Source organism: Echinops telfairi, unplaced genomic scaffold (genome assembly GCF_000313985.2).
Source record: "Echinops telfairi isolate 266 unplaced genomic scaffold, ASM31398v2 ScPeMD7_3;HRSCAF=10, whole genome shotgun sequence".
NCBI classification, from domain to species: domain Eukaryota; kingdom Metazoa; phylum Chordata; class Mammalia; order Afrosoricida; family Tenrecidae; genus Echinops; species Echinops telfairi.
Window position 1 is genome coordinate 35,749,556 of NW_022103899.1, and position 20,844 is coordinate 35,770,399.

Consider the following 20,844-nt stretch of genomic DNA (forward strand, 5'->3'; position numbering starts at 1 on the left):
GGCCCCTGTGGGTTTTGAGGCTGTTTCCAGGAGGAGAAAGCTTCCTCCTTCTCCCAAGGAGCAGGCAGTGGTTGCCCGTGAGCTTAGCAGCCCCATTCTAACACTGCCACTAGGGCCCCTCATAGAGGCTATGATCTCGAAGCTAGGATTTGGGGCAGGAGGGACCAATAAATGCTCATCTTATCAAAATTTTCCATTCCAACACTTTGTCCTCCCTTTGTTGTTTTCATCTACTGACAGTTGCATTTACATTTTTAAGTGCAGCTTTAGAACAGTGTTTGCTTTCTGACATTATTTTTATTGTAGAAGTTTTAATTGTGTTGCCTTAATCATATAATTTAAATGTTATCTTTCCAAATTTACAGTTTTCACCATTAAATATATTGTTAAATAAATATCAGAAATATATTTTATATATATACCAGCTTGAGTGTTTGCTAGTCTAAAGGTTTTTATTTTAAATGAACCCTTGTAATTGTTGCTATGACTACCAAATTTAAGGACAATTGACTCCATTTAGGGACAGTTGGCTTCAATTTTAAGTTCAGCTTCTCACAATCTCTCTTATTAGTATAAATTTAGTAGCTACCACTGTGAGGTTTTTAAAAGACATGTTTTAGAAAGGATTCTTTTCATCTTTAGAGTTGTATCATCTCCCGATGCAACAAATAAACACTAAACATTTTGAATAAAAAGACATGTCTGCCTTTACCATATGTACAGATATCATACAGTATCCGTACTAATTCACTGTCTGTTCTTTACGATGTCTCATTCGTTTGTGACTTGTGTTTTCTTCATTCTTTATGCTGTCTTTTAATGAATAGAAAATTTTAATTTGATCTGATTCAATTAACCAGTGTTTCTTTATGACTTGATAGCCACTTTTGTGACTTACGAAACCCCAGGGTTCTAAAGACAAATTTCTTTGGAGCATTTTAGAATTTTACCTTTCACTTCCCTTGACATAGAATTTACAATGTGAATAAAGTGGCATAAAGTGGAAACTCATTTTCCTTAGTTTCTTCTTCATATGGAAAAATGAGGATCATTTCCTGACAACTGCTGTTAGATGCTGTCAGGTCGGCTTGGGCTCCAAGTGGCCCTTTGTAACAGAGCCAAGCACTGCCCTCTGTGTACCATCCTCACAATCATCAATCTGCGAAACCTTTGTTGTAGCCACTGTGTGAGCTGATCCATTGACAGCTCCATCCTTTCTTTTATGGTGTGAAATGCTGACTTGGTCATTCCACACATAACTGCGTGTGATTCTGGATCTTCATTGTGTTTCACTCCCTGTCTGAATAACTATAATACTAACTAGAACGTGAGACATTACTCAGGCTGTTCTTGGCTCAGTGCACTTCCTTGAGAATTTTATAATCAGCCTGTCAGGTCAGACACACAAACACACACACGCAAAATCCTGAAATTGCAACAAAGCACAAATAAATTGAAATATGGTTGATGTTGATAAAAATTAACATCTCAATTGATAAATATTTATAAGTTTTATCTTTTTTTCTTAGTCAATTTAAAATCCTTTAGTTTCAGGCTTTTTTTTTCATGTTATCTATATTTTCCTACTTTTTGTTGAAAAGTTGACTCATATTTTTGTTTGTCCTTCATCATCACAGCATAGTAGTTAATTTGTCTGTTTTATTCCTAATTTTTTTCCTTGGTTAGGTATAGAAATAATGTCCATTCTGGTCCCAAAGTTATAAGAGAGGGTGTGTTTGTGATTAGTCATTTTCATAAAATGCTTTATCCAGGTTTGTTTTTTTTCTTTTTGGTTGTACCCGGAGTCAAGGGTTAGTCAGATAATCCCACTTCTGGGGGCAGGTTTTTCACTCATTCATCCACTGAGGGTGTTTCCTGGCTTTATGTCAAAGTATCTGATCTGACCTTCCACTTGAACTAAACCCTGGTCATGTAACTGCTGTGGCCCATTCTCTAGTCTCAACAGAATCCCCAGAACAAATATTCTCAAATGAGCTCACCTCCACAAAGCTGCATTTTCTCATCATTTCTATCCGATATTTTTCCACCTCACCTTAGAAACAAAAGTAAGATGGAGAAGCTTTTTAATACTTTATCTCAAAATCGTAGGAGTTCTAAATCATGAAAATTTTCTTTTCATACCTAATTCATCATACTCTCAGAAACAGAAGTTCTCATTTGGTTGGTAAAGTACTTTCTACAACGATGAATATAATCTGAGTAAGCACTCAAATGGTTAGCCCACCCCACTGATAACAGGATCCTGGTAGGGGCCCACGGCTCCTGTAGAAATGCGCAGGGGAGGGACGAGCTTACTAGTCACTGAACCGTCAGTCAGACAGAGAACTCCATGTGGGTCAATAATACATACTGGCGTACACATGCATGTCCTCAAGCAAACTTAGTTCCAATGGCCACTAAGCTCCATAATAATAACCTGTTCCCATTGGTTTAAACAGATATCCTGCACCAGGCAGTAGCTTTATCTTTTACCATAAGGCAATCATCATAATAAATCATGTAATTCTCCAGTGGCCAATATAAAATATTCAGTCTTGGGAAACTATTAGTTCTTATCCAGTATTATCATGTGAATTTCCAAAGCTGTCAGGGTTTCTTCTCACATAATAAGCTTAGATACATTCCCTCAGGGAGACGAATGTATTGCAATTAGAACTTTCAATTAACCATTGTATCTGGGTAAGTATATGTTCTAGGTCCCCAGGCAAAATAAAGCACAATTGTTGGAATTAGCAACCCAATTATCTGCTTCACATTCATAAAGGAAACTGAATATGCACAATGATCCTATGACCTCCAGGGGTAAATGAGACAACGAAGACTAAGGCATGTGCCCTGGTGATTGAAGTTTTCCAGCTGTAGAACGTTAGCGAAACATATGCTGCATAAAAATATTTCCATGAGAATTCGTGATTGTTAGTGCGACAACTCTGTGACCATTGTAGAGAACATCTTATATAAGGCTGAACCCTATGAAATTGCTATGCGATCTTTTTTTAAACTTTTTATTGCAAGTTAAGCTAGGGTTTCCATTTCTGCTATTTGACAACTGAAACTACATATCAAACTTCCCCAGAGCTTGCCCTGCCCTACCTTTTGCATTCCTGTCTCCCTCTTGCAGAATGCGGTCTCCTCCTTCACCCAAGTTAACCGGCTACCTGCTAGCCCAGGGCTTCACCTTCCCTCCTTTGCCCTCGTTCCGCCACCTCCCAGGTTACCATCAGAGTCTGTTTCTTTGGGTATGAAATCCTGTGTCTTGCTTTTCTTTTCCGACAATTTTGACTTTCAAATTGATAATTCCATTTGGCCTTCCAAATTAAAATAGATCATTGCTTCTCTGAGAACTCTGATATGATGGACCAGAAACGAATCCATGTCGTTCTTGGAGCATTAAAAGGTGATCTAGGCAGGAAGGCTAAAGAGCAAGGAGAAATTTAAATATGCCTACTTTTATTTTAGGGTCACCAGCAAGATTCTCTGTGGTATGGCCACAGTATCACATTTTATTTAGATGTTCGCTTTTAACTGTGCCTCTGAGACGTTGTGGTTCTTTCCAGCCAGGCAACGTTCTTCTGCCTCAATTATGTCCGTGTGCGCTGTTTTTCTGTGATGTGAGTCCCTCCCTCCTCCCTATATCAGGTCATGCCTCCTTCTTTTCCTGCTTCTTCAGATTGCACTGGGCTGGGAGAGGTAAGCTCTGTCAGAAAAGGAAACTCAACTTGCCTCTATGCCCAGAGAGAGTCCTTTCTCTGTCCAAGGTCTTGCAAGCCCCTGCACTACAATCAATTTCTCTAAACTCCACTTTGAAAGTACCCTACAGAGAACAGTTCCTTACACCTGGACTAGGATGCCTGGAATGCTGCTCCGTACATATTTTGAACTCAGTGCTAGTTGCTGGCTGAGTCTCTTCCATTGGAATGCATAGTCAAGTTCTTAGCCTTGGACGTCAGCGGATCCTTCAGTTTTCTGTAAAGCAGTATGCACACTACAATACTCCAGAAATTGGCATTATTTACTGCTGTCTTGATTGTAGAACCCCTAAACCTGCCTCCATTCACTTGAGCCATGAGAATTAAAATTAAAAGGCAATATTTGAATCATCCTGTTTTTAACCTCTTAGTGTGATAAACGACGACATTTCCAAATTGTACTGAGTTTGGCTGTTCACGTATATCATACGCATAAGAAATACCCATACCAGCCTTTTAATAGGGTTCTGTAGAGCTACATAATTCCCATCACATTATATATCTTAATTCCACTCCTAAATTTACAGATTAGAATTTCCTAGGTACATGACCTTATAATATTTTAGAAGCATTTGAAAGCAGAAAATTGAAATTGCCTTTCATTAAAAAATCACCCTTGAGATTCATAAGCAACTGATGCCATTTTAAAGCAATGCCTTTATTTATTGATATTATAACTAGAGCGAGTCAGTCTGCCTACAAAACCTCACATACAGCAGCTTAGACGGTTCATTCCTCCATTGTTGCTGCTCTTAAGTGTAACCTAATATTCAGGGGCAAGAAAGCAGTCTCTATTCCATGCATTTGAGTTAGGTTTGATTTCTCCCTTATTAATTCTAAAGGACCTGGACTCACAGCAGAATTCTATTCCGGCAATGTTGTTTCTGTCTTGCTGTCATTAAGCTTTCGATCCATTGCTTTATATTGAGCATGTGTCCCCATGTGACAGCCGCAGAATACACGTGCAGCACTCACCTACAGACTGGCATCCTTTTTCAGAGACAGATGTTCCCGTCTTTTCCAGACCCAGGTGAGCGTATCTGAGATGTTTAGTAAAATAAATACTTAATTTGAGAAAGAGTAGAGACATGATGGGGCTGAGAATATGGAGGGTCTTCACATAGACAGTCATCTGACCATTTGCAATCTCCAGTCTTTGATTCCTATGATCTGCCTTCCAGTCTTGATCTCCTGCAGTTAGCGATAGATTCTCAACATTCGGGTCCATCGGATGTTGATGACAGATTACCACCATCATTTTGTACTCTACTTTTTCACTTCTGACTTTGGTTAATTTTGGCGGTTATGAAAATACATAAGACAATTGATAAAATTGAGTCCTTACATAAATCTGTTTCTTATTGGCTTTCATGGCAGCTACATGTAAGAAATGTTTGGTGAAGGAAGGCTTCATAGGCTAACATACCCAAACCATCCATTGTGTATGAGATACTATGGTTTTCAAAAGTCTGAGTCAACAAACTCTGCTTCAAAGGGAGTGGGGCTGAGAAAAGCTTTCCAAAGGAAAACTGATCCTTAAAGGTTGAGTAGGAATTTGCCAAACAGAAAAGGACTCCGAAGCCAAGGAAAAATCCTAAGCAGAAGTACTGAGATACAGAAAGCATGCCACCTTTGGGAGGCTCACTTTCAAAACTACTCACTGTCACTGAATTGATTTCCCACACCTCGTGACCCTAGAGGACAGGGTAGAGCAGCCTGTTGGTTTGGGGGACAGTAATTCTTTCTCTTTCTTCCATGGAACAGCTGGTGGTTCTGAACTGCTAACCCTGCGGTTAGCCACCCAACCTGGAGCCCACTACACCACCAGGGCTGCTAGTTTAATATATCTGGATCACAGAGCACTTGGGATGTGGCTAGAAAGGGAGAAGAATCAAATCCGAAGAGCTGGATAGCTTGATTCAGTATATGATTGAGGTGAGGGTAGCCCCCAGCAGATTTTTAAGAAGGAAATTGATGTGATCATATGTTTTGGGTTTTAGGAAATATTGCATGGGAGTAATATGCCATTATAGATGGTTAATTTCTACCTGCATTCTAGAAAGCATCTTGCACTAATATTTATATGAGTAAAAATTAAGACACTAGAGATGCTGAAGAGAAACTGGCTCAGGTTTGGACATCAGAGAGGTTTGGCATTGAAGTCTATGGCCACCCCTTTCCAGCTGTGTAGTTTCAGCTAAGTTAGGAGTTGTCTTTTGTTTGTTTTTGGTTTTTCACCTCAAAATGAAGATCACAGGGTCATTCTGAGAATTAAGTACTATAAGTCATAAAAATTAACTGGCACACTATTGATGCTCTATTGGCCTCCGTTTTAACATTATGGCTCATTGTGCCTTAGCTGACAATGAGAAAAACTTATTTCAGTAAGTTTTTATACTACTATAAAATAAACATTAATATTAATAAACATAAAACCTATGTTTGTTAAGTAACCCTGGTGGTGCTGTGGATTGCACATTGGACAACTCACCTCAAGGTAAGCGGTTCAAACCCAGCAGCGTTGTTGCACAGGGAAAGATGAGACTCTACTCCCATCGTGATTACCGTCTTGGAAGCCCTGTGTGGGGTCACTGTGAGTCAGCATCAGCTTGATGGCAGTGGATTCTATGGCCACGAAAAACCCTGAGGGGCTGATCAACCTTGTGCTATATATTTTTTAAAGGGCTGGCACAAATCAAAATACATGCCAATAGTTGGCATATGTCTTTCTTATGATCTGACCAGTTGACCATTTCTAGGAAATTCCATACTGTTCCTTCCCCTACCCTGCACTCTCCATTTCTGATTTTTTTCCAAGCCAGGGGGAGGTTTACAAGAGTTCTTTTTTTGTTTTGGTTTGGTTTTGTTTTTTAACTTTTTTTTTCTTCTTTTTTTTTAAATCATTTTATTAGGGGCTCATACAACTCTTATCATAATCCATATACACATCAATTGTGTAAAGCACATCTGTACATTCATTGCCCTCATCATGCTCAAAACATTTCCTCTCCACTTAAGCCCCTGGCATTAGGTCCTCATTTTTCCCCTCCCTCCCGCTCCCCCCTCCCTCATGAGCCTACAAGAGTTCTATACCAAGCTCTGGGTATAATTTGAAAGTTATTACTTCTTTTTATTCTTTTCAAGTACATTTGACATGACAAAATGGAACCATCTTTTCTTTTCTTTTTTCCAGGATACTTTGTTTCCTATATTAATTAAAGAACTCCCTCTTGGTTAAAGACTTTTGATTGAAACCACACATTTGTATATTCTAGCAGAATGTGGTCTGTTATTTGTGATCAAGTGTGAAGAAAGACTAACAACTTCAAAAGCACTAACTTCCCTTCTTTGCCCAAATGAGGGCAAACAGATGTGCCCTTGAAGCATGTGGCTGGTCATAGACCCTGGACTATGTATTGTTCAAAGCAATATCGCTGCCTGCCCTCTCGTTCAAAACAATGCTATTGGAGAAACTGAGTATGTGCTCGCTTCACTCAACGTTTCTGTTTTAATTAATCTCCATATGTAAAAAAAAGGCAACAAATATCTTACTATAAAGACTACCTACCCTATCATTCAAAACCCAAGAACTCCTTGAGTACATGAAGGCAGGGCCTGGGATTATTTGTCATTGCTGAGTGGGAGGACCCTGAAAGGAAGAAACTTGCTTAAAATGCCTTATTCTTCAACATCTAAACCTGCCTCAGTGGGTGCATGCTGCCAGATTTCCCACTATTGTGTTCGCCAGGTTGACTACCTCTTGGGAAATAGGGCCAAATTAAATAAGAGCACGGGGACTAAAATAAACCCAAAGTAGAGAGGCATTCCCTGTAAGGCCAATTTAAAATTGCTGGTCACTAATCCCTCATTCTTTCCTTAATAATCCGCTTCAGGAAGCCCCTGTGGTGGCCAGGGCAGCCTTGTTCCTGGAATGTGCGCGGTTCGTTCACCGCTGTAACCGTGGCAACTGGCCCGAGTGGATGAAAGGGCATCACGTAAACATCACCAAGAAAGGCCTTTCCCGTGGACGGTCCCCCATCGTGGGCAACAAGCGCAACCAGAAGCTGCAGTGGAATGCGGCCAAGCTCTTCTACCAGTGGGGAGACGTGAGCGCTCGTTCCATTTCCTTCTCTTACCAGTGGGGGCGAGGGCGTGAATGGAAGGAAGGAGCGGCTTGTTTTATTCAGTGTCTGTTCCAAACCAGTCATTGAACCAAACGCTTTGGGGGTGGGGGGAGACAATGCATTCATTTATGTGGCTAGACATGATTCTTTCTACTTTACAATTAAGAAAGCGGAAGTTCACGCAGGTCAAGCAACTTGTCAAAGTTACAAAAATAAAAAGTAGAAGAACCGAGAGTCTGTCTTTATGTGGGATTCCAGATTTCTGTTTTTAATTCCTGTGTTGTTCAAGAATCATCTGTAAGAATACTGTTGTCTTCATTGTTAGCTATTTACCTCCTCGTTTTGGCTTTCTATTCAAATTTGTATTTTCTGGGACCTGATGTTTCTCCCCCTATTTCTTCATTGCCTCTTTCTCTTTCACTAGTACACTTGAAAGCCTTCAGAAATGACATGATATATAGTATATTAAATCATTTGTGCACCATGTATAAATTATTCATTTCTTATACACAGTTGTAGAATCTGAGTTAATAAACTCAGTTACAGAACATCCAGGCAAACAAGGTTAGTCACAAAAGGATAACTTTTTGTTTTGCTGTAGACATATTGAAATTAGCATGGTATCTGATGGGAACAAGTGAAAAGTTAGAATGCTGTATCAATGAATGCAAGTTACTAAACCCAATAGACAGCCTGTGATGGCCTACGAACACGTGGGCATTAGAGCTCCACATTAATTGCTTGATAGTTCATTGTTAGGGGAATTTGAAATTCCAGATTTTTGTCACCGGTATTTCAGAGAAAGCCAGATATACTGCTGATCCTATTTTTCTTACAAAACTGAATCCTAATGAAGCCTTTACCATTTTCTCTCTGAGAGCAGAGGTGGAAAGACGTGCACCCCTCTCAGTAACCATTCAGACTTGCCACCGCCCCTGCTTCCTCGGAAGACTGTTATTACCCCACACACCAAACTCAGCCGCTATCCCTTCTTGCCCTCCGTGTCTCCAGATGTGGTCCAAAATAATGGTGCTAACTTCTGTTCTAATGTCATCTTGTTGTCTATGAGGATGAGACATTTTATTTTCTCTCTAGGAAGCTTGTCCTTGGCCCGCTTACAGAGCTCCACACATTTTTATACAAAATAAATCCATTGCTGGTAAGTCAATTCTGACCTCACGTGCATCAGAGAAGGACTGGGCAGGTCTCCAAAGGCCGTCTTCCCACAGAGGCATATCAATAGGCCTTTCTTCCATGACAGTGCTTGCTGAACTCACACTGCCAACCTTAGTCCATTGTGTCCCCCAGAGACCTTGATATCATGCTCAAAATGGCAGTGTTGGATACTCCTCTTTTTCAGTAAATGCCTCACGTAAAGCAGAAAGTCAGTTCTTCGTGCTGCAGCCTTTCACCTTTGAAAGGGGGGAGCAGGTCTGAAACTTTGAAATTAATGAAAACTAATTTAAAAGTGGCGATGATAAATTAAAATTATATATGTAAAAGCACTTATACTCTCTCTTCAAGTGTTTTAAAAGCTAAGGAGGCTAGCCATATGCTTGCACACTGAGGCTTGGGGAAGTTCTACTCCTTCTTTTAAAGAAATAAATATCAGTGTCCTGTATAATTTCTTGTGTGTGACATAGTTTACAATTCTGTATCAAACCGGAGTTGAATACAGATAATCACAACTATATTAGGTTTGTATCTGTGATAAGTTTCTGGTAATAGTAGACTAACTGAAATGGTTCAACAAACAAATGCAATGCTGCAAGCACTCACGCATCTATGCCAAGAACTTTGGAAGACAACTAACTGACTGTCTGAAAGAAATCCATATTTGTGCCCATTCCAAAGAAAGAAAGCTCAACAGAATGTGGAAATTAGGTACTGATATCATTGGCATAACAATGGATGCAGCAATCCATTGAGAGAGACCTGCCAGAAATCCAAGATGGGTTTCCAAAGATATTCCTGAAGAACATCATTGTTGGCATTGAATGACTCTTGGCTGAAGGCAGAGAAGACTAGAAAGATCTTTATGTTTGATTGAGTAGGAAAATAATTCTACCTTGTGTATCATAACAAACTATGGATAAAATCGTGATCAAGAATTCCAGAACCCTTAACTGTGCTCATGCAGAACCTGTACGTAGACCAGGTGGCAATCATTTGAGTAATCAAGGATTACTGAATGGTTTAACACCAGGGAAGATCAGCATCGGAATTGCGCCCTTCCACCATGCTTATTGAAACTGTGTGCTGAGAAAATATGCCGAGAAGCTGGACTGTTTGAAGAAGAGCCTGGCATCAGGATGAGAAGAGGTGTGTCCCCGCCCTGCAGTCCGCAGTGGCCCGGCCTTGCTTGCTGAAGGCAAAGAGGACTTGCAGCACTTGTGATGAACATCAAAGACGAAAGCCTTTGACTTGGTTTGCAAATCAATGTAATGAAAACAGAAATCCTCATTCTTACCTGGCCGGGGAGATACCATGATCACGAAGGTGGTTTTCCCAGGGCGAGGCTTATCCATTGCACTCCAGATGTGCTAACCCCTGCGATTTCCCCAAATGTGGGAAACTCGACTGATCATTTGTGGTAGTAGGGGACTGTGTTCGTGCTCTCTGCTGAAAAAAGAAGGAAAAAAAGAAAGAAAACAGCAGTCCTCATGTATTAGTCTGGGTACTTTGGAGAAACAAATCCACAGCAACTCATGTATGAGAGAGAGTTTTATGCAAAGAAAATGTGCATCACGAAAACATCCCAACCCAATGCTGCCCGAGCCCACAAGTCCAACATTAACCCATTAACCCAACACCAGTCCACAAAGTCCTCCACCTCACAAAACAGAGGCAATAATGCCGACTGCAGGAGGAAAGCTGAGTCAGTGAACGTGTAAGCATCTCAGCACTGGCAGGGGTCTCCACACGGCTGCTCCAGCACCCAGGGCTGCATCGGGATAGATCCATGCGGCTTCTCCTTGGGGATGTCTCGTAGGAAATCCATCTTGCAAGCTGAAGCAGGGAACTGCTAAGGCAGCTGCACCCGATGCAACCATCACAAAACAAGAGACCTGAGAACTAGAAAGGCGAGGCTTCACCACCCATTTATCCCTCCACCTTTCAACCAGCACCACATGTGATTATCGGCCAGGCTGGCACAATTAACTAACTCACCTCACAACTGGACCAATCAACAACATGATACATGGAGACTAATTGTCCAGGACTTCGTTTCACTGGGACCCACTATCAATGCGCCTGGAAGGAGCATGCAAGAGATCAAACATACTGCATTGGGCAAATCTGCTGTAAATGAGCTCTTTAAAGTGCTAAGGGGCAAAGAGGTCGCTATGAGAATTAAGATGTGGCAAACTGAAGTCGGGGCATTTTCAGTCAATTCATATGCCATGAAAGCTGGACACTGCCAGGAAGACCTGGCATTGAATCGAGGCATGTGAATTGTGATGTTGGCTAAGAATATTGAAATTATCATGGACTTGCAGAAGAATAAGAAAATATCTGATAAATGTCGAACGAACAGCCAGCATGCTTCTTAGACGGAAAGATGGCAAGAATTTGCCTGATGTCCATTGGCTAGAGTCTCAGGACCTATCAGTCCCTGGAAAAGGACATCAGACTTGGTAAGGTGGAGGGTGAGCAAAAAGAAGACACTTAGGTGGACACAGTGGCTGCGACAATGGGCATCAGCCAACACCAATGATGAGGATGGTGCAGGAGCAGACAATGTTGTGGTTGGTTGTGCACAGCATCACTAAAGTCAGAAGGAATTCTGTGACCCCTAACAATAGCAACATAAGTATCCTCCTGCTATCACTGCTCGTACAACTGAAGAAAAAGATCCATGCTGGGGCTCAAATAGAAAGTAAATGTTAGAAAAGAATGATGGTAACATATGTACAAATATGCTTGATACAACGATGTGTGGATTGTTATAAGAGCTGTAAGAGCCCCCCAATAAAATGATCGTTAATGAATAAATAAATAACGAACCATTTATAAATAAATAAATAAAAGATCCATGTTGAAAAACAGCACCGTCTTTCTAAAAAAATATTGTTCAAATATTTGCATGTTTCAAACACAAGAGAGTAAGCTTCTGAAAATTAACAAGTAGATCTCTCTCCTCTGTCATAAACACTCCTCAGGGGCAGATGGGCGGATTCTGGTGTAAAAATGCCTACAATAGAGAGAGGACTAGGAAATCCAGGAGAAGCCATGGTTCCCTGTGGTGTAAAGGGGAGCAGGCCTCCCTTGAGCACATTTGGAGCACTGCACAGCCTGCTAGAGCAGTGCCCAGTCTCGTTCCAGAGACAGTCCGGTGTCCCTTCCCCCCAGTAGATCACCAGAGGATGAAAGATTTGGATGGCCACATTTCTGAAATTATTATTGTACTTCAGGTGGAAGTCTACCCAAGACATTTGTTTCCATTTGATAGTTTGTTGCATTCCCCACCACGTGTCCCCTCTCTCCTGATTTCCACCCTGGCTTCCCATTTCCTTTTGTCCGAACTTTCCACTCCTTCCTGCCTTCTCATCTGTGCATTTTGGGCAAATGATGTCCTTTTGATTTTGTATAATTGGCTGTTCTGAGGAATACATCCCTCTGGGCTATTACTCTTTGTTTAAAGGGCCGGCTTGCACCGTTTCTGCCAAGTATCAGCTTCGTCTTACTGGTGCCATTCAGTGGGTGGCATTGTGCCTTCCTCAAGCTACTCCCAGAATTCTTTCTTTGAATTCTTTCTTTTGGGGTCTATCTTTTGGGATATGGGCTTCTATGAAGAATATTTTCTTGTCTTTCATAATAATAAGTTTTCTTCCAGCAAATCATTGACAATTCTCTGTGTGTATGTTTGGCTAACAGAGTCCCAAATTATTCTTAGGCTTTCTTAGGATTTGTTTTCTGTTTTTGCTGATTCTGTCTCCCAGCAGTTCAATTTTACTCTTATGTCCTTCTTTTGAGTTGTCTATTTCTGAAATTTTATAGTAAACCTTTTAGATTAGTAGGTACTATTTTTGTAAGGTCTCTAACTTACTATGTATTTTTTCTTGTCGTGTTCCTGAATCTGCTTGCTTTGTGTTTTCCGTGTGTGTGTGTGTGTGTGTGTGTGTGTGTGTACGTTTTCTTTGATCTCTTGGAGAACACTACATATTAGTATTTTGAATTATTTATCAAGTAATGCCATTACTATTTCTTCCTCTGGAAGGTTTTATTTTGACCACTTGCTAGGGCTTCTTTGTGTGATTTGAGTTGGTCATATTTGAGGCATGAGGGTATTGCTATATTTATTCATCTATTGCATGTTTGTTTGCTACATCCTGCTTTTTGTTCTGTTTTTATACATCCTGGTAGGCTGGATATGTGTGTTACTCTCGTCATATCCTGGCCACCCTGCAACTATCACCACCGGTCTCTGGGAGGGTTGGGGCGCAGCTGGGTGTGTGAGCACAGGTCCCTGGTTCACTGTTGGTCTTTCAGAGCAGCCGAAGATGTATCTGGTACTGCTGGTAAAGGGATGTGTTTGTCTGGTCCCCTGACAGGGGTACAGGGAGCTCTTTCACCCGTCACAGGGTTGGTTGTTATCTGTGAGCACTGCTGGTTGCCGGGCAGTCGGACAGGAGATGGGGGCTGGGGGATAAGGGGGCTTTAGTCTTCGCTCTGTGACACAGACGCTCTCACCAACTGTCCCCCGTGGCAGTACACTTTGGGGGTGGTCAGAGTGGGCACAGGTCTTCAGTTGCATGGTGAGGGGTGGTGGGACTTGAAGCAAGGGGATGCTCATGGTCCATGGGTGTTTGCTAGGAAGGCATTGCCCCTGTTTGTTAGAGCATGGCATGGGGAGGCTGTGTCACTGGACCTCGGGCTTCCAATGCAGGTAGCTGGAGAGAGTAGAAGGTCTGATCTGCAGACTCCTGGTGCAAGCGCTGAGCTCAGAAGTGGATGCCTACCACCTATGCACTCCGAGCACTGGCAGCTAGGTACATCATGGGGCAAGGTTGGTCTACGAGCCCCTCCCCCCACCCCATGCAGGCAGATGAATATGTGGAGGATGCTTCCCTGTTCCGCAGGTACCTAGAGCCAATGGCTGAATGAAGATGTGAGCACTGTCCATCCGTGGTCCCCAGAGTGAGTGGCTTAATGAAGAGGTGGGTGCTGCTGGTCCATTGACACCCAGATCAGGGTTTGGGGCAGTATTGGCGGCTGCTGCTGGCCTGCAGTTGCGTCTTAAGGGAGTGGATGATAACAGTGGCTGAGGGTCCTGGGGGGCCCACTGGTTTCTGGCGGATGAGGGGAGGACACTTCATGGGGTGGGGAGGATTCCCGCCTGGCTTTGGATAGGAATGCTTGGCTGTACGAAGTGAAGGGATTGTCTGAGAATGCGGCTTGCTTGGCCTCACTGTGGCCATAGCTATGTAGGTTAGCAATAATCAATAATTCTTCGTGTCAGCTGTTTTTGTACAGTCTCGTCCCTCTGTTCCATTCTTCAGCCTTCCATTTGTTGCTCAAGGTTCCATCGTTGGCATTTATAGCCTGTCGCTTCCTTGGGTCTTCACTGTAAGAGGATTATCTTAACACTTCTGACCAAGCCATCTTGGACCACCTCTCATGAAAAATGTTATACATGGCCAAAATATATTGCTGTGAAGTTTCCCATTAATACTGCACCAAAATGTAACATTTCACACACACACACACACACACACACAAAGCGCTAAGCAACCTAAGACAGAAATAGGTATTAATTGGGATTATTTATTATAATTATGAGAAAAGAAGAGAAACCTGGTGTTTCTTGGTTAGATTTAGAGACAAATGATTTTCATTTAGCCGTTGAAAGCCTATCACAAATAACTCACAGAGACCCTATCTCCACGCTGGAGAAACACTTTACCTGGTTGGGCTCAGTAGGCTAAACTCTTTGCGGGGTCGGAGGGGAAAAACTGGCCTTTCACCCTGCCCAAAAGCTGACCATGTTTGAATTTCAATGACACTTCTTGGAATAATTAAATTTTGAGAAACCTACGTGAGATTGGAGATGGTTCTATATTCTTTATGAGGTAAAATTATCATCCATCCTTCCTTTTTAGTCTCTTTTGAGGCTTATAAATCTTTATTTTATTGACTACGATTTAATCAATGCAATAGACAATGGTTAAAAATGTTTTCTAAACTAAATCCATAAGTAGTTGTAGCTGCTTCCTGATCAGGGCGATGTGGGAGTGGGAAGCTGCCCCCCTGAACTATTCTCGGGCTTCATAGTCCACGTTGTAACAACACCCCGTTTGTGAATGAGTCTCATCTGGGAAGTGCTGAGTTAAGGGATGTTCTCCCAGTAGACAGCACATTTTATGCAAGAAGGGACTGTGTCTATTTTGGTTTTCTATTATATTCTCACACTAATCATATAACCACTAATATTGCCCCACACTAAAGCCCAATCCCACTGCCACTGGGTCGCTTCCGGCTCAGTGGCCATTTAGAAAAGAGTAGAATTTCCCTACAGGGTTTTCAATGCTGTAATCTAGAGGGGAGCAAACTGACCCGTCTTCCCTGCTGGTTCCTGGTGGTTTTGAATCACTCCCCTTTAGGTAGTAGCCAAACACTTTCACCTCTGTACCCCCTTAATACCCCCCGAACATATAAACTACATGAAAAGAATATCTAAGCAGCATGAACTGGTAACAGTTGCCAATCCCATTGCTTTCTGACAAAGAAGGCAAAAACATTAACTAGATACTGAGTTTAGAGAGCTTCAGTCTTATAAGGAAACTTTGACCAAGATAAATTCTAAATAGATGCTTCCAGGACCAATATCCTCTGGTTTCCTGCAGTATCTGGCACTGTTGACTGCTCGCCTTGTTCTCTTCCTTCTTGTCTCCCATGGCCCATGTGCTCGAGCCTTCTCACATCCCTGTGCCCTGTGTACATCCCTTCTCTACCCCCAAACTCTTGAAAGCCCTTCCCATAAAATGTCCCCCTGTGGAACTGTGTTCCTGTGTGTATTGCTGTGCATGTAATCCATTGGAAATCCATTATCCGTATTCCAATGACAAAGAATTCTCTATCTGAAGCACCGTTTATATCCTCATGACTGCATTGGTAATTCTAATTCGGGTATTATCCTGAAACTCAGCCTGATCAAAATGATACTTTCTCCTCACAGAAACACACCCCCATCTGCAGCCCCTTTTGACCTTTATTTCCTTCTCAATAGCATCGCCATCCTCTCAGACGATGCCGTAGAGCATATTTCAAGCCTCCTCCTCCTCCTGTTGATTCCACCTCGTCCAGGTCATTGATGCCCTTTTGGGTCACATCTTTCTAATTTCCCATCTGGATAATTACTCTCCCATTGGTTTCCTCCCCACAGTCTCCCCACACTCATCCATCCTTTCCACAGAGAGCATTCATTCTAACCTCACAGCCTCCAAGCGTGCCTCCTGCAACTCATCCTCCACAGTGCTGTCAGGATGATTGGCACAAAATGCAAATTGGATCGTGGCTCCTCCTTACTTTACTCTACATGCCTCAGTGGCCCTCCATTGCCCTCTGGGGAAAAAGATTCCGTGACCTAGCAGCACCCTCCTCTCTACAACCCTTGCTCAAGCTATACCAAGATCATGGGCGCTGAACCTCAAATGAGCTCATGTACCTAAAGAGAATTTCTCTGCAGGCTTTTGCACTCCATCCTAGAACTGTTCAACAATCAGAGGTGATTGCATCACATTCCGTTAGGGAGATCTGAGTGCCGGGATTCTCAGTGCATTTCCTAGCAGCTAGTTCATTGCCCCTAGAATAAATGATCCGCTTTCCTCCCGATTCAAAAACAACCTGCCATCCTCCGTCAGAATACAGGATGAAATTCACTCGCAAACACGTTAGGTTCTTTTCCCAAACTATCTTTCCATTTGCTATGCCAATTTCTGTCACAGAAATGTGTTCCAACCAACTTGTAGTTTACCTCTCAGTCTCTGAACACGTTGGTGCATTTCTCTGAATATGAATCTTTTGGGGCCTCCCATCTTGAATTTCCACCCTTTCCCTTCTCCATCAACTCCAAGTCCACCAATGATTCCCAGTCAGCAGTCAGTGCTTCTCTGACCTGGAGTTAAGTCCTGAACTCATAAAGTACTTTCAGTCTCTTGGGGCACTTTGTGTGTTTTAGTGCTATGCCATTACCTCCCCCCACTAGACTGTAGATTTGGGGTGGGGGGTGGGGGAAGAGCATTCGATTTAAGAGTCAGGCTGCTTGTGTGTGAGTTCTAGTTCACAGCTGGCTATCAGAGTTCACACTGAGTGACCTTCAGCAAGTCTCTTAATCTTTCCAACCTCCCTGCTCACCGAACAGTGAGCCCCACCCCCTGTAGGTGAGTCTATAATCAACTAGGCTATATTAAGCAAAGGTACAAATAAATAGATACAAAGGAAAATGAAATCACTGGTGTACTATAGCAACTTAATCCACTATTTTAATTAATAGCTAACAAATTAGGCACTTAATAAACATTTGATGAATGAAGAAAGAAGTAACCCCTTAACCCAAAAAAAGGCATTTTTTTTCTGACAAAAAGACAGTTGTTGTTAGTCCCCTCATGCTGACCCCATGCTTGAAGGGTAGAACTGCCCCATAAGGTTCCCCGGGCTCTGGTGTCTGCGGGTGGTTTCCACCCACTAAGCTTTGGGCCAGGAGTCAAATGCTTAGCCGTTTGTGTCACTCGGGCCACCTGAGGAAGGCACTTGAGCACACTGCAATATTTGATTCGAGTGCAGTTTCCTGGAAAATGAGTGACCCTTTACACTTTGTGGACTGTAGATTCCATTGAAATCATTTAGTGACAGCATCCTAGAAGATCAGTCTGACTTTTGCCCCTCCTTGCACTATCACGACTTAGTTTGCTGGATGCACACATCAGACTGATCACTACAAATCTGCTAGGACCGACCGGCACGAGGATGGTTTGGGAGTGGTGCTGGTCAGGGCAGCGGTGGTTTTGCTTGTGCTCTATTTTGTTTAATTGGTTCCAACCTCTCCTGGTAGCAGCTGAAATTTTAGAATTCTGCTACACGCTTTGTGACACCCGGGTGGGGGGCACAGTGGGTGAGCCCCCAGCTGCGAAGTAGAAGAAAGACTCGTGGCAGTCTGGTCAAGGGGACTCGGATCAACTGCCGTGGAAATCTATGGGGCTGTTCTACACTGTCTGACAGCAGGGTTCCAAATTGGAGGCAGGGGGTATGGTTTGGCGATGTTGTTACACTAATTTGTCATTGACAAGGGGTGGGCGTTTTCTCTCCTCATTTAATTTCAGAATGTAAGGATATGTCTTTATTTCCACACTTATCCAAGACAGGCGATGGACCTGTGCTCTGATTTAGAGGGTTTTTTAAATATCTTTTCATGTTGGTTTCTAGTAATGGAGATCGCCCCCCAATACTTTCTATTGTTTTGTTTCCACAATGGGGTGTGTGATAGGAATAATACTGAGGCATACAAGAAGGATTTGTGCTGGAAATAAATCCCATTGATTGGTTGATGACAGTGTCTGTAGTCTGAGTCTATGTCGGAGCCTGACACAGCTGTGCTATTTCACTTCTCTGCTCCCGCATGGCAGGCCATTGGCGTCCGACTGAATGAGCTGTGCCATGGAGAAAGTGAGAGCCCAGCCAACCTGCTGGGTCTCATTTATGACGAGGACACCAAGAGAAGACTGAGAAAGGAAGATGAGGAGGAAGACTTTTTAGATGACAGTAAGGAGACTCCCTTTACTACAAGAACCTCTGCTTGTAAGAACCTCTGCTTTAGGAGCACTTGATACTTCTCTTTCCTCTTTCGTATTCTTACCACCTTCTCATGTCTTCCAACTGTCCAATGTCCCCTTTCCCCTGTGCATGGATGTAAAGCATGTGCCTCACGCTACAAAAAGAGAAGGCAAGAACCAGAACGAGGAGGATATAGGCAAGACAACATAGAATATCCTTTTCTTATTTAGCCTCTGAGTCTTGCTATTCCACAAAGACGATTCACTGGTTCTTTGAGAGCATCGCTGAGAGACTATACCAGTCTAAAAGTATTGTCCTGGTTGGGTTAATTTTCTGGTGGCTGTTGTCCTTAAAAATAAACAATCAGATTAAATAGAATAAGACATCAAATATTTCCCAAATCACTAAATTATTGAACTATTTAATACCACAAGAACCAAACCCATTTCCATTGAGTTGATTCCAACTCAGAGCAAACGGCTTCATCTTTTGCCCATGGAGCTGCGGGTGGACCTGAGCCACCAATCTCAGAGCAAGCAGTCTAATGCTTACCCAACACCGCTACCAGGACTTCTTACTGAACGATACTACAACGTTCAATAGGAAGTGGAGACCTTATCAGATTCAGAGGTATTAGAATTGTGAATATCTGCTGCACTGTACTATTTATTAAACTTAATATTGAGATCCATTATAGTGGAATAGAGACAAAGAGATTGCTATTACATCCCTCTCCAACACCATTTTGTACATATCTATACCATACAAGCATGTGTGTATTTGTGCTGCTGCCTTTTGGAGAGTCTAAAATGTCCGTTATAGTTGCGTAAATAGTGTCTTCATGTGATGAAGACTGAGTGCTCTTCCTCTGTTCCTTCTTGGTATTTTGAAACTCAAGCTCCTTGACAATTTCAGTTATGTGACACCGAGCCAAATGTGCCCTTTTAGTCATGAAGTGTTAAAAGATGACTATCGTGTTACATTGCACAGAACTAAATGATAATCAAAGAAAACATGCGATCTTGTCCTTCCCTTCCACACAAAGGATTTTGTTTTTGCACCTTCTCATCATGATTGTGCACCTTTAAGCCCTTGTCAGATCTGAATAAATCTTCTTGTTTAAGGGTTGATAAAATACCAAATTCTTTGATCAGTTCTTCAGTCTAATAGTCTGAGTTGTTTCAGAAGATTTCCTGGAGTTTACAACAACTCTAGACCATCCTAGAAGAGCTCAGGAAATTGAGTCTAACCTGGAAAAAAAACGTGTAGTTCCAGCAAACATAGAACTAGTTGAGCACCATCACCACCCTTCTAGAAGAGGAGCCAGCAAACTTTTGAAATGGAAGAGCCAATCCTGTCCCTCTCAACAATTTAAAGATTATTGGAGAGCCATAAATATATTTTTATTAACACATGAAATTACCATTTTAATGAATACCGAAGGATAAATATGGATATTTAAAGGATAAATAATATCCTTAATTTTTTTATAAATGAAACTATGATAGTTTTCTTTTCATTTTTACTTTAGAGCCACATGTACATACCAAAAGGACCCCCCACCCCACCCCCCATAGCTTGCTATCTAAGCCCTGATCTAGAACACATTCCCAAACTATCCTGCCTTCAGGGATCCAAGTGTTCCCTCACAACATTGTAGTGGAGTTATCATAAGCTACAATGACTTTCTGAGCTCTGTGCAGTCACATAAGTACCATTTACCAATATATTATTCTAGATACGCTCACTTTGGTGGGATGATATCGAATTTCTTCTCACTGTATTGGGATGCTTCTGATGGTGCATATGAGAGCCTAGTCCTAGACTAAGACGAGCACGTAATTGATAGGACTGATGGGAAGAGTCTGGATGCCTTTGAGAGTAAAAGAACTAATCCAGAAATTGGGCTACTAACTATAAGGCTGGTTATTCTAGCCTACCAACCACTCCACAGGGAAAGATGAGGCTGTCAGCTCCTGTAAAGACTCACAGCCTGGGAAACCCGGAGGAACAGTTGTTCACTGCCCTAGAGGGTTCCTGTGAATAGAACCATCTTTAGGGCAGTGGGTTGGGTTTGAGTTTGGTTCAGTGCTCAACTTTTTTTTATGTATGTCATATCCAGGCAATTTCTAGAATCAGATAGTTTCCACGGCGATTGTTATGGCTGACTTAGTTTC

General features: G+C 42.2%; 1 protein-coding gene and 1 non-coding gene across 2 annotated transcripts in view; both read left to right on the forward strand.

Annotated features, from left to right (window-relative positions):
- Positions 1 to 20,844, forward strand: part of UNC80 (unc-80 homolog, NALCN channel complex subunit) — a 270,330-nt gene that overhangs the window by 107,934 nt on the left and 141,552 nt on the right. Inside the window, exons 23-24 of the mRNA XM_045296777.1 lie at positions 7,664 to 7,876; positions 18,520 to 18,655. Coding sequence (XP_045152712.1) covers positions 7,664 to 7,876; positions 18,520 to 18,655 — 349 coding nt within the window. The remainder of the gene's footprint in view (positions 1 to 7,663; positions 7,877 to 18,519; positions 18,656 to 20,844) is intronic.
- On the forward strand, positions 10,357 to 10,519 carry LOC115872214. The gene has a single exon (XR_004047742.1). It is a non-coding gene; the product is annotated as a U1 spliceosomal RNA (small nuclear RNA).